This window comes from Monodelphis domestica, chromosome 1, assembly GCF_027887165.1.
Source record: "Monodelphis domestica isolate mMonDom1 chromosome 1, mMonDom1.pri, whole genome shotgun sequence".
NCBI lineage: Eukaryota > Metazoa > Chordata > Mammalia > Didelphimorphia > Didelphidae > Monodelphis > Monodelphis domestica.
In genome coordinates, this window is record NC_077227.1 from 121,495,747 (window position 1) to 121,509,960 (window position 14,214).

Consider the following 14,214-nt stretch of genomic DNA (forward strand, 5'->3'; position numbering starts at 1 on the left):
GAAGCTTATCTCCCAAGTCATCAAATTAAGCATTGTAGTCATAAGTGATTACTATGCAACTAGCACATGTCTCAGACGATTAGGATCTAAATGCTTTTCCTCACTTTTCCTACATTCAGAGCCACAAATTCAGCTGGGGTAGAGGAGGAGAAAAGAAGCACAAAGAAGATAGTCAGATTTAGGTAAATACAGTTGTTCCAGGAGCTGCACTCCATTATCCAGAGATAGTGTCCTTAACCCCAGCTCATATAGCTTGGCTGACAGCCACCAACCTTGCAACATCTGAGAGGTAGAAGTGGGGAGAAGCATTAAATGGAGTGAAAGTAGTGCATTAAAGTAGGTCTTTTAGGTGTAGAAGGCCTAGGCAGAGGGAATAGTCCTGTTGTGGGATTTTGAAAGGACATGAGATAAGAAGACATAGAACCTTGATAGCAAGAGAGGAGAACTGTGCCTTGACTTATCCAAAATATTAGCACCCTTGAAAAACTGCTTAGCCCCTTAGCCAGAATGATTTTTCCTTTCTGACTCCACATGAGACTTTCCAGAAACTCTGCTGATCTCTTAAAAGTAGTGCATGTTCCCCCTACCAACTGTATGGTTACATGCTCTTCTCTTCTAGCATGCTGATCTATTACCTTCAGAGTATTGCAAGATCATTGAAGTTCACCAATAGTCAACTGAGAATGCAGATTCAAAGTGCAAGTATTACTTGAAATTAACTATTCTGTGATTTGACTTTTTCCATATATCTTAGATCCCCCCCCCAAAATCTGTCACATTATTTTAGAAGTTTATAAGATATATGAAAGTTCTTATTGAAATGCATTATTTATTTTTATTTCACTAGGGAATTCATCAACTGGCTACCTGAACTTAGTTACCTGTATTTAGCTATGCTGGTCATTAGAGTATTCTTTTGGTAGGACTATATCTGAATGCTTATCTATCGGCTTCATAGAACCTGCTAGGCCTTGGGCTCTATTGAAAGACTTCAGTCATCTCCATGCTACTATGATGCAATGGAGAGGCACAGGGCGCTCTATTGGCAGACAAATGCCTGTGCTATTTTCCTGGCTCTGATATTTATTGCTTTCTTGACTTTGAATGTCAGTTCATGTCTTATGGCTGTTTCTTCACCAATAAAATAAGAGAATTGGACAAGATGATATCCAAGGTTCTTTCTAACATTAAACCCATGATCACAGCGGTCAGATTTATCTGCCATAACATATGATTATTATCTCCAAACATGAGTAACCAAATGACTTCTTGTTATAATGATGCATTTATATATATGTGTGTATGTGTGTATGTGTACATAAATAAATTAATGATGGTCAATCATGGATTCATAAACCATTTTTCACTTAAGGAGGATATATTTTCACTGTCATTTTTTAAGTGGTTGGATAAATTCATCATCCAAGGTGTGTGTGTGTATGTGTGTGTGTGTGTGTGTGTGTTATGTGTGTGTGTGTGTGTGTGTATGTGTCTGTCTGTCTGTCTGTCTGTCTGTCTGTCTATCTGCCTTAGGCATCTGAAGTGCAATTTGAATATCCCACCATGAGGTGGCAATGACACTTTGGGCTTGGGCCACAAATTGATCAAGGTTACAAGCAGGCATTTTTGTCTTCAGAGAGCTTCAAAAAACAGTTCTGAGGCAAATAAATCGTTCCAACAATGTTCCTGCAACTCTGAGTTAACATCAGAATAGACATATATTTTTAATTGGCTGTCAGGCTATCAATGGCTGGTCTAATGCTCATTGAGAACTTAACCAGGCAATGAAAAGAAACAATGAAGTCCTGAAGGAGGGTATGTAGCCCTTCTTTTTCTTTGTTCCAGTAACTCAACAAAAGGAAATTCTAGGCAGCATACTGAGTCAATGTATCTATCTACTGCTGCTTTGGAAACAAATACAACAGGAAACCCAAAGGAATCCTTACACTACTACTAAATATCTTGCTTGCCAGAGCCCAATTAGGAAAATACTTTAAATAAATGTAAAAATAGTTGGTGGAGATACAATGTGAGACAAATACGAATGACAGTCATAGTTTGACAGGTGTACATTCAGGCAAAGGGAGGAGGTTGTCTGTACCTGGCAGAAGAGGAGTGTGGAGACATTTGGGGGAAAGACAGACTTTAGGGAAAGGTCAAAAGGGCTATAGTAAAGGGACCCACAATGATAATAGTAGCAGTAGTAGTAGTAGTTGCTATGGGGATGAGATGGTTGCTACCAGGCTTCCTTTTGGGAAAGAATTAGGGTGGAGAGACTAGACTGGGGGCAAAGCTCTGCTCCAACCCATTCTAGCAAAGTCTTTGTTCTTTAAGTAACTGGGATGAGGGCTATAATCAAGTAGTCGGGGCCCAAGGTGTTCCCACTCTGCCAGTTTCTAAGTTTCCTGATATGATTACATCTCTAAATGGGTACTTAAGTCTCTAATCTCTAACAATCATACCATTTTATTATTTAAAGTTTAATCCGTACATATCAAAACTGCAAATAATTATCATGTATGTTTTAGGATAGATCTGAAGACAAGAAAAAGGTTGCCCAAATGATAGTAGGTAAGTGGAAAACATGAGATAAACACAGAAAGAGTGTATATTTCATTTAGTATACCAATATATTAAAAAAAGACAAGATAGGAACATTGGAGGCAATGTGGAAAAAGTGTTCTTATTCATATTTACCTCCTTACCAGTTATTCTCAGCTATATGTTTCTTGTTAAAAATGGAGGGGGGGGCAGGAAATAAAGCAAAAAAAATGAAAATCAAAAATATACCAGATTAATAGCTTTAAAATTATAATGTGTCAGAATCATCAATCGTGTCTCTTTGTATCGGCACTATATATCTTCAAGCCCTCTGCTTTTTTTCCCTCAATGTATATTCCTTCACTTCTCCAGCACTTAATAAGATTTAAAACCAATTCTGTTGACTATCTGAGCAGATTTAATCATAGAACCTGACTCTGTTCAATTATAATTGAGATACAAACTATACCCTCCCCATCACTCTCTACATAACCACATTCTTTGTCTAATAATAACAGAATCATTTTATCTATATAAAGAACCATTTCAAAGATGTCAAAACACTTTCTTTCTCAACAATCCTGAAAGGTAGCCAATGAAAATATTACCTTTCTAATTTGGTAATTAGAGGCATCTAGGTAACACAGTGGATAGAGTCCCACTCCTGGAATGTGGACACACCAGAGTTCAAATCTGGTCTCAGACACTTACTAATTGTTTGACCCTGAACAAGTCACAACCTTATTCTGTCTCAGTTTTCTCTACTATAAAATGGGGACAATAATAGTAACAATGTCCCACCATTGCTATGAAAATCAAATGAGATTAAATCTATAAAGCACTTATTCACAGTGTCTAATATGCAGTATATTTATAATAAATATGTATTCCCTTCCCTTTTGCAGATGAGGAAGTTGAGAGATTGTGCTGTGGTCACACACACAGTAATTCTGAAACTTGGGATTTGAATCTACATCTCCTGATATTAAATATAAAGCTATACTCCTTCACCACACTATTTCTCTATCTATGACTAATCTAATCTTTCACTATAAAATTCTTACCTTTGGAGAAACAAGTACTCTGCCTCCAAAGTAGTGGAAAAGTAAATAGTTAAAAAGGAACAGAGAGCTGGAGAAGGTAGGGAAGAAGATATTAGCTTCATTGTGAAAACAGTGGCACCTAACATAATATGAGACCTAAAATACCTAGGAGTTAATAGGATTAGTGGAAATGGTTAGAAATAAATGGAATCAGGGCATCTGGGTGGGTCAGAAGATTGAGAGTAAGGTCTAGAGACAGGAGGTCCTCAGTTCAAATGTGACCTCAAACATTACCTAGCTGTGTGACCATGGGCAAGTCACTTAACTTCTACTGCCTAACCATTATTGTTCTTCTGCCTTGGAACCCACGTACAATATTGATTCTAGGATAGAAGGTAAAGGCTTTTTTAAAAAAGGAAGAGAAGAAATGGATGGAACTTTACTAGAGTTAGGAGAGAACTACTCAAGATAAGGTATTTAGTCAGTGAATTCCATCATACCATGACCGGTAGTCATACCAGCTGTGTTTGAATCTCTGCTCTGCCAATTGCTAATTTTATGAATTTAGACAAGTCATTAATCTCCTTAGACTTCAGTTTTCTCAAATGTAAAATGATGGTCTTGGACTAGATGGCCTTCTAGTTATAGATCTGTGATCTAGATTTGGGCTAGTTCATCTCTAAGACTCCTATGACTCTAATTCCCTGATTACAGAAAGTCTATAAAATTTGGGTTATAGTGCAGCCAGAGGCAATTATTATTAATGAGGTATCTACAGTTAGGGGAGTCTTTTGATAGCTATATCTGTACCACCTCCTCTGATCTTTAAAGGGGTCCTCCCAACTGGGATCTGAAAATTGAGACAATGATGGTTTTTATCTATCCATCATCAATTTATCAGGCTGGCATCTTTGTAGTAAAACCACTGACAAGAGTTTTACTAAGCTGGAAGCTTATTGTCAGCATCCAAGGAAATATGTGGTCCACACCCAGTCTCAAGCAGCTAATGAAATGTTATACTTTGAAAACTAGGCAAAAGGGCAAGATAGACACATTCTTGTGGCTATTTGAATATTAACCTATTTTGTGGGAACTAATAAATATAATGGCAATAGGGTCATATTGACTCCAAGGTTTGAGTAGTTATAGGAATACTTACATTGATGTTGATTATTTATTTTCTCTATGTGGTTAGAATTTGCTCCCCAGGACCCTCTTATTCAGCATCCCATTTGTATTTAAGCTGCCTGGAAACATAGGGAGGATAAAATCTTGGTATGATCCCATCCCCTCTCTCTCTTTCCCAGAAAGCAACTGTTGAAGCTGACTGAGAGCCAGCAAGAGAATTTACACACATGGTCTTATTTCAGTTAGAATATTAGTTTTTAACTTCTCTTTCTTTCTCTTTCTTTCTTTCTTTCTTTCTTTCTTTCTTTCTTTCTTTCTTTCTTTCTTTCTTAAAACCCTTACCTTCCATCTTGAAGTCAATACCGTGTATTGGTTCCAAGGCAGAAGAGTGGTAAGGGCTAGGCAATGAAGGTCAAGTGACTTGCCCAGGGTCACACAGCTGGGAAGTGTCTGAGGCCAGATTTGAACCTAGGACCTCCCGTCTCTAGGCCTAGTTCTCAATCCACTGAGCTACCCAGCTGCCCCCTTAACTTCTATTTCTATTTTTATTTCTTCTACTTCAAATGATTATTAATAAACTTTATAAAAATAATTCTTGGAGTTATTTATATTAATTTAAATCTTACATCCCTGATTATTATATTTGTCCTAGTGATTCATTGTGAATCATGTGAATCAATATTACTACCAAAGAGAATGACCATAATTTTATGTCACAATCATTGCCAAGTAATATTTGCCTATTGGTCATAGTCCAGGGTAGATCAGGTCATTTTCTAAAGACAGAAATTACTAAGGATTCCTCAGGATGAGAGCATTAGTTTTATAAACACAAAATGTCCTAATGTTTCATGAACTTTTATCATTTCTTTTATCAATTCTGTTAGATCGATGTTGTTAAATCTATTGCCTGAGAAAAGTTTTTAAAGTCTTTCTCACTCCTCTGATCCCGTTTCCTCACTTATAAAATAAGGTAATAGACTAAATAATCTCTAGGGACTAACATTTTATGGAATAATTCCACCACCTACCTCTCAGCCATGCTGCATGTTGCATAGATTGTGCCTGGAAAAGTTGAGTGAATTCACTACTTCTGATATACTTAGTTCATGGGTCACTTCTTTAGAAGAAAAAAATACTTTTTTTTATACCCAGATTTTTAAAGAAGATGGGATCAAAAGGCCCATAAGAGTAAAAAGAAGGGGAAAACACCTTCAGTTTAATAGATCATCCCAGCATACATATACATAGCATTGCAGAGGAAGTCAAAGGTTAGTCAATTTAATTCATGAGATATTTATGAAGCATTGACTATATTCCAAGAACTGTGCTAGATCCAGAGTAAAATATAAAGATTAGATCTTTCTCTGTCCTCATTGAATTTACAATCTGGAAGCATAAATTCATTAGAGATATATATATAAAAAAAAGGTAGAGAGCATGTTAGGAAGGAAAGGTCACTAAGTACTGGGAGAATCAGGTAAAACTTCATGAAAGAAGTGTCTTGAATGGGATTTCAAAAGATTAATAAGTAGATCAACTAGGTGACTCAGTAAATTGAGAGCCAGGTCTAATGACAGTAGGTCCTGGTTTCAAATCTGCCCTCAGACATATTCTAGTTGTGAGACTCTAGGTAAGTCACTTAATGCTAATTGTCTAGCCCTTAGTGCTCTTCCACCTTGGAACTAATACTTAGCATTGATTCTAAAACATAAGATAAAGGTTTTTTTAAAAAATAAATTAATTAAAAGATCAATAAGAAATTTATCATAAAACTCACATTCACAAGATAATTTCATATTTACAAAACTTTCCCCACAAACACTCAGAAAGGTGGGCAGTATAAATGTGACTGAGTCCATTTTGTTGATAAGGAAAGTGGAGTGGTTAGAAAGATAAAAAATTTGCCCAAAGATTACAAAGCAAATAGATGATGGAACTAGGATTCCAACTAGATTTCTCTGGATTCTGCAATCAGTCCCTTTTGCATAAACAGCATCTTGTAAGGCCAAAGGGAAATAGAAGTAGTGAGAAGGGATCATTCTAAACAAAGAAAACAGTGAGAAAACGTATAGAGATTGGAAAACAATTAGGACCCTTTGACATATAGTGTTCTGTGTAGAGTTATAGTGTAGAGTTACACTCCTTAGATGGCATATAGCTAGAAAAACAAGGGGACATCAGATTGTGAAAGAACTTGAATTCCAAGAGTTCAGCTTTAATTTGGTAAACATCAGATGCATTTATTAAGCACCTATTATATGCCAAACATTGTGATAAATTCTAGGGATATAAAGACAAAAGGTAGTTCTGCATCTTAAGAAATTCACAGTTGAAAGAAGAAAAAAAACACACATACAAATAAGATAGACAGGACAGACTGGAGATGATCAACAGAGAGAGGGCACTATTATTAAGTGGAGTCTAAAAAGATTTTTTGATTAAGGTATTTTAACTGAATCTCAATGGAAGGCAGTGAAGCCAGAAAGCACAGATGAGAAGGAAAAGAATCCTATGCACAGTAGATAGCCAGTGAAAATATGTATAGTTGGGAAATAAAGTGTTTTGTTTGAGGAAGAGAAAGAAAGCCAGAATCAATGTATGGCAGACTATATAGGGAAGGGAGAGATACCACAAAAGTTAAAAAAAAAAGGTGGCAGGACCTGGCAATAGGTTAAATATGAGAGGAAAAGAATGAAAGGTTGAGATTTATACTCAGTTTATTAACCAGAGTAACTGAAAAGATGGCAGTGCCCTCTTTAGATTGTGAGCTCCTTAAGGGCAGGGAGCCCTTTTTGTTTCCCCAATACTTAGAACAATGGTTGGGATATAATAAACATTTAATAAATATTTATTGTTCCAACTGACTCAATAGTAATAGCAAAATGATCACATGGTTTGATGGGGATGTAATTGGAGATATAGACTCTAAATGATCACCCTAGTACACATACTAATAATATGGAAATAGGTCTTGATCAATAACACATATAAAACCCAGTGGAATTGCTCATTGGCTACAGGAGGTGGGAGAAGGGTAGGGGAAGAACATGAATCATGCAACAATGGAAATATATTCTAAAATAATTAAATAAATAAATGAACCTTTAAAAAATAGGATGTGAAAGCTTGTAGGTAAAGATAGTAAGTTAGGTTTTGGACATCTTTGCCTTTATGTTGCCTTCAAGACAACCAGTTTTGAAAGTCCTATGGGCAATTGAATATGCAAGTTTAGAGATTGGGAGAAAAGTTAAGGCTAGATAAGTAGATCTGAGAATTATCAGCATACAATTGAGAATTAATCCAGGGGAGCTGATATGATCTCTAGGGAAAACAGTATAGAGAAAGAAGAAAAAAGAGCCTAGGATCCAGTTCTTGAGTATTGCCTACCATTCATTAGTGAGCATCACCTGAACAGAAGATCTAGTAAAGAAGATTGAGGAGAAGAAGAATCTAACAGCTAACAGGAAGAGAACCCCAAAAGAGAAGTTTCATGGAAAACTAGAGAAAATAAAGTATCAAGAAGAGTAGGTTGTTTGTTTTAGAAGGATTTTGGTCAGAGGAATGATCGAGAACAGATTTGTTCATTAGTCTTTTCTTCCATTTCCAGCCAGGACCCAGACCCAGGAGGGAAGCAAGAAGTCTCAGGAAAATGATTTCATCAATCAGCAGGCCTCAATTCACTCAATGACTCCTAGGAAACATGGTCATGTGGTCAACTTTGACTCTCCAGGAAGCAGAATTCCAACCATCTCACAAGCCATTCCCCAAGCCAAGATCCTTAGGCCAGTGGAGATCACTTCTTCAGTTACTAGCATCTCCAAAGCACGATCTGAGCACCACAGGTAATGATCTACCTTATCTGGACTAGGAAAAAACTCTGAATTTAGCCACAATGAGAATAATAGCTTAGATCAAGTAGTATTTCAAACAATCTTGTGCTAAAGGAACCTTAACTGCTAAGAGATCTAGAAAGTTTATGGAAAGATCTAGTTATACATGAAGACTTTGACTTAGAAGAGTAACTTAGCCAAGGTGCTAAGAAAAGCAAGGAAGTTATGTAAAGTGGTATCTGTGGTTTTGAATTGGTCCATACTTAACTGGTATAGGAGATTCTTGCTAAGTAAACTCCTTCTACCAATGCAAATGGCCCCTGCTCTGTAATTTATAATCTTAGAGGAGATGTTCTTAATCTTATTTGGGTCATGGTCTCTCCTTTGGCAATCTAGTAGAAACTGTGAAGCCTTCTGAATCCGGTTTTTAAATACATAAAATAAAATACATAGCATTGCAGAGGAAGTCAAAGATTAGTGAAAATTGAGATGGAATTTATTTTCTAATCCAAGTTAATGGATCTTTTGAAGTCTTATCTGCAGAGGTCCAGGGTCTTAATATTAAGGAGTCTTAAGAGAATTGCCAGGGAACCCTGAAAGGTTAAAATGGTGTGCTCAGGGTAACACAGTCAAAATGTGTCAGGTGAAATTTGAAATCCTGTCTTCTTTACTCTCAGGCCAGCTGGAAGAAATTAAGAGCAAAAAAGAAGAGTATTAAAATAAATACATTTTTACTCTCAAGATTTCTTCCACCCAGCTTCCAGGAACCCTTATCACACTCCAACAAAGGAGAGTCCATAATGGGACTCCAATGTGTTTATATTATTGGCATGATCTCTCTATCAAGTTCTTCTCTAAAGCCATCTGATGCCTCATTATAACATAGAGATGACATAGAATTCATCTCTATATCAACAGACAGGCAAATCTCACCAAGATGAAAAAGCTTTAAGCATTAATCCAGCTAGGTACCACCTAACTAAAGAAATGTTTGTTACCAGCAAGTTATCCTCTAGAAGAAGTAATGTGGGATGAGGAGAAGATAAAGAAAAAGGAAGTGTTGCACCAATCAGGGAAAATCCACCTATATAAATATAATTATGGACCTTTAAAGTATTCAAGGAAGCATACTTGTGAAACAGGTAGAGAATAAGCATCTTTCTTTCTATTTTTCAGAGAAGTGTTATAATTAAAATTAATCTAGGAGATATATGTTTAATTATAATTATTTATTAGTAAAAGAGAGAGAAAGAATGGGCAAGGGACATGAATAGGCAGTTTTCAGTTAAAGAAATCAAAACTATTAATAAGCACATGAAAAAGTGTTCTAAAACTCTTATAATCAGAGAGATGCAAATCAAAACAACTCTGAGGTATCACCTCACACTTAGCAGATTGGCTAACATGACAGCAAAGGAAAGTAATGAATGTTGGAGGGGATGTGGCAAAGTCCGGACACTAATTCATTGCTGGTGGAGTTGTGAATTGATCCAACCATTCTGTAGGGCAGTTTGGAACTATGCCCAAAGGGTGATAAAAGACTGTCTGCTCTTTGATCCAGCCATAGCACTGCTGGGTTTATACCCCAAAGAGATAATAAGGAAAAAGACTTGTACAAGAATATTCATAGCTGTGCTCTTTGTGGTGGCAAAAAACTGGAAAATGAGGGGATGCCCATCAATTGGGGAATGACTGAACAAATTGTGGTATCTGTTGGTGATGGAATACTATTGTGCTCAAAGAATGATAAAGTGGAGGAATTCCATGGGAACTGGAACAACCTCCAGGAATTGATACAGAGTGAGAGGAGCAGAACTAGGAAAACATTGTAAAAAAATTTTTTTTTAAAATAAGAGAGAAAAAAAAGAGAAAGAGAAAAAGAAAAAGATTACTAGGTCTTCCTTTAACTACCATAGTCTCTTAGCCACACTGTTTCTTCAGTTCTGGATTCTGCCCATTTTATAAGCAGCAGTGTGGGAAAGATAAGATCAGAGAGTGCTGGGCAGAGTGAGGGGAGTTCTCACTCAGGATGATGTTCAGGCCAAGAAAAAAGAACTCACCCTTCCTTTCATTTCTTATCTGGCCAATGATATAATTCTACTTGGCTTTCTGATTTGGCAGTCTGGGCCATGAATTCTGACCTCCAGGCATATAACCATGCCATGCAGTGGCTTCTACCAGCCCATTCAAGCAGTCAGGGCTTCAGGTGGCCATGAGGTCTTCCCCTCACATGATTTGGCATGTGCTGGGTAAGGGGTTATATTTTTAAGTTAATTTCACAGAGAAAGAGAATACATAGATAAATAACTTTCAGGGGCAGCTAAATGGTTCAATGGAAAGAGGGCAGGCCTAGAAATAGGAGGTTCTGAGTTCAAATTTGACCTTAGACACTTACTAGCTGTGTGACCCTTAGCAAGTCACTTAATCCCAGTTGTTGAGCCCTTACCTTTCTTATGCCTTGGAAGCAATACTATGCATCAATTCTAAGACAGAAAACTAGCTGAAACTCAAGCTAGGTTTACTATGGTATTCAGTACTTAGTTTTATCTGCTTCTGTACAAACATTGGCCAAAGAAATTCTCCAAAAAAAAGGAAAAAACAGTTTGTTTTTATTAGGTCACCACTAATTTTAGACTTAATATTCTTAGTGTCAAAAATATGACACTAAATACCTTTCCCTAAGCATATCCTGATCTATAAAAGAAAGATGTGGCTAAACAGTCCCTAAGACTTCTTCCAGTTCTACCTCCTTGTGATTCTATTATCATTCTTCCCAAGATATCACCAGATGCTGACTAGGCCACAGGGGGAAAATACTCAGTTCCAATTAAGCAAACCTTAATTCAAAGTAAAGAGTATTGGATTGTGTTCACCAGGAATGGAGCTCAACATATGGTGGGATGTGGGAAACAGAGAGAGAGAGAGAGAGAGAGAGAGAGAAATAGCTGTTAAAAGTTTGGAGGGTCTTTAAGTAGATTGAAAAGTCTCCAAAGAGTAATTTTGAGTCCCCCATCTCCAAGATCTTTAGGAAGAACAAATAAGTGTTTCCATGAGTAATAAATATGTCAATAGAATACTAATTTTAAGAATTTAGCAGATGAGGCAAAGGCCTCTGTTTTCAAATATTGCTTATTGTGTTTTGAAATATGCACCAGAACCATACACTCTGGTATGAGATAAAGCACTCTCCATAAAACTATGGCACTTAAAGTTCATTAAGAAATTAAGCTCCAGAGAGAAGAAATCAAAGTTTGTTTGTTTGTTTCTTTTTAAGGTATCCATATTTTACACATGATAGTGACCTCTCCAAGACCAAGTCCTACACCCCAGTTACTTTCAAGAAACACTTGGAAGATATCCATTCAGATCCTCTCTTTCACAAAGGCATCCCTCAGGAGAACCCTGATGTGCTTGGAGCAGGAGCCCCAGGGTTTTTAAGAGGGCAAATCCATGTCCCTAGATATTACATTGTTAATGAGAGGGAATCCAGAAGAAAACCGCGTTCTATCTCCCGATCACCAAGACACTTCCATAGGAACAATTTGGCTGACTTTGGTGAGATGTATTCTAGAAACAAAAGAGGCTACTTGTTATCAAAACCCCACCATGCCTACCCTCCACATCTGAGTGATGAAGAGGAAGAAGAAGTGAGAAGGAACATATTCAGTAGATCTTTTCGGCCACGATCCTTCTCGGATCTTCATCAGATGCCTCATTTTTACATTGGTGAACAAACAGAGAGACAAATCTTGGCTGCTGAAGATCTGGCCAGGATGCATTATCAATCTTGGAATGATGGCTTTGAGGCAGACCACTACCGACCAGTTTATTTGTATAAAAAGCCTCAATCACGGAATTTTGACCCAGAACCTCGCTACCCAGAGCATTTTATGAAACCAAATAACAAACAAAAGATGGAGCCATCTTTCACAGAGTCTGATTCAGTGTCTGCCTCCAGCAGTGACCAGCAAAATAGTAGCACTGATCAATACATCCAAATCATTCATAACAAAGACAAGTACCTGAAGTCTACAGGCAAGCTTAGCAGAAAGAAATCCAAGTCTAGGCTTGAAATGAGTATTGTAGATCCCAATGAATTGGTTTGTTCAAATGTCTAGATGAAATAGATTTATTGTTACCTCAGGAATAGCACAGCACATCATTATGATTCTAGAATCAGGAATGAGGGTACATATCAGACTTTTGGGGAAAAGAAATTAACCATGAATCACTATGGACCAATGGGAATAAAGTTTGATTTGTGTGGGAAACATATCCATGATTTCTATAATATATTCATGGATTCCCAATGCTATGAAACTTTTCTGTTCTAGAGCATCAACAACAAAGTTGTACATTGACAATCATTATTTAATACATGTGTTCTTAAGGGCAGTGGATCATGGTATTTTCTATCTAGTTAGATAAACATTTGGCACCATTTCTGATATTTGAAGTCAAAGCGGAGTGCCATATTACTCGAAATCGTCCTTCCAATGCATTTTGCCTTGAAAAGGGTAAAGTCACTACAAGACATGGGCTGGATGTGGGGTCTTCCATCTGTATTGCTATAACTAGTTTCTCATCCTGAAAAAGAATAATAATAAAATCCTATGTTTATCATTACATTGTCTTTTAAGAAGTAAACATTTCCCATGCAATTAAAATAATCTGTAAATAATTTTTTGTTTCTTAAAGACATGGCTTCTTAACTCTGTGTGTGTGTTTTCATGTTGTAGACTCTTTTGGCAATCAGGCAATAAACATTTATTAACCCCTATTGTCAGGCACTGACTTAAGTTCTGGCAGTTTGGTAAAACCTATAGAATAATATGTTAAATGCATAAAATAAAATTCAGAGGATCATAAATAAAACCAATTACATTAAAATTAAATTATCAAAATATTTTAAAACATTCATGTGTAATATTTATTGGGAAAGGATGGGGAGGATTGGAAAAATAGGGAATAATGGGAGGTTTATATGGGGGTATGGAGGAGTTGAGGGGAGAGAGGGAACATGGCTTGGTGAAGCAAAGGAGAGAGATGCCCCCTGCTGAGAGGAACCAGCAGGGGTCCGATAAGGTCTGTTTGTCTTGAATGACTGAACTGAAGTTCAGCTCACTTTATGCCCAGAAAAGATAGTCCACTTATCTGACTGCGAATTCAAATAATATAAAGTTTAATAACCAGTTGAGATTGGAGTTTTTTCCTCAGCTTCAGAGTTGAGACCAGGCTCAGAGGCTGTCAGAGGGTTTCTCCCCCTCCTGTCTACTCTATATCAGTCCTGCTTTGTCTAATTCAGAATCATAGCATTAGACAGAAAGCAAACAAGAACAGTTCTAACCTTCAGAAGCCTGTGTCTTCAGGCTGAACCAAAAAGAGCATGCCACTCCAGACTGGGCTGAATGGGCTCCTCCATCCTCCAATACCCGGAAGCAAATCCAACCCGGCAGGCAGGAAGTACTAGTCACAAGACCCAACTGCCACTCCCAGTTGCCCCTTCCCCCACTAACTGTCAGTCTTGTTTCCTTTCCACACATGATCCCCAACTTCAAAACCCATGCTTTAAAGTGAAACATTGTGTGGAGGGTGATAGGGATCACCCAAATGTACAATCACATGACCTGGTAGCAAAAAGGATAATGTTTATTCTCAGAAAATATTAA

The 14,214-nt window shown here is 37.2% G+C and overlaps 1 protein-coding gene and 1 long non-coding RNA gene across 3 annotated transcripts in view; one reads left to right on the forward strand and one right to left on the reverse strand.

The window, feature by feature from the left end:
- TMC3 (transmembrane channel like 3) overlaps nucleotides 1-13,419 on the forward strand; it is a 67,283-nt gene extending 53,864 nt beyond the window's left edge. For both annotated transcript variants that reach the window (XM_001362911.5, XM_056805963.1), the window contains 4 exons: nucleotides 620-698; nucleotides 2,529-2,571; nucleotides 8,323-8,557; nucleotides 11,820-13,419. In XM_001362911.5, the coding sequence (XP_001362948.4) occupies nucleotides 620-698; nucleotides 2,529-2,571; nucleotides 8,323-8,557; nucleotides 11,820-12,663 (1,201 nt within the window). In that variant the 3' untranslated portion in view covers nucleotides 12,664-13,419. The remainder of the gene's footprint in view (nucleotides 1-619; nucleotides 699-2,528; nucleotides 2,572-8,322; nucleotides 8,558-11,819) is intronic.
- LOC107650545 (uncharacterized) overlaps nucleotides 1-14,214 on the reverse strand; it is a 78,547-nt gene that overhangs the window by 57,511 nt on the left and 6,822 nt on the right. The gene's annotated exons all lie outside the window — the stretch shown is intronic.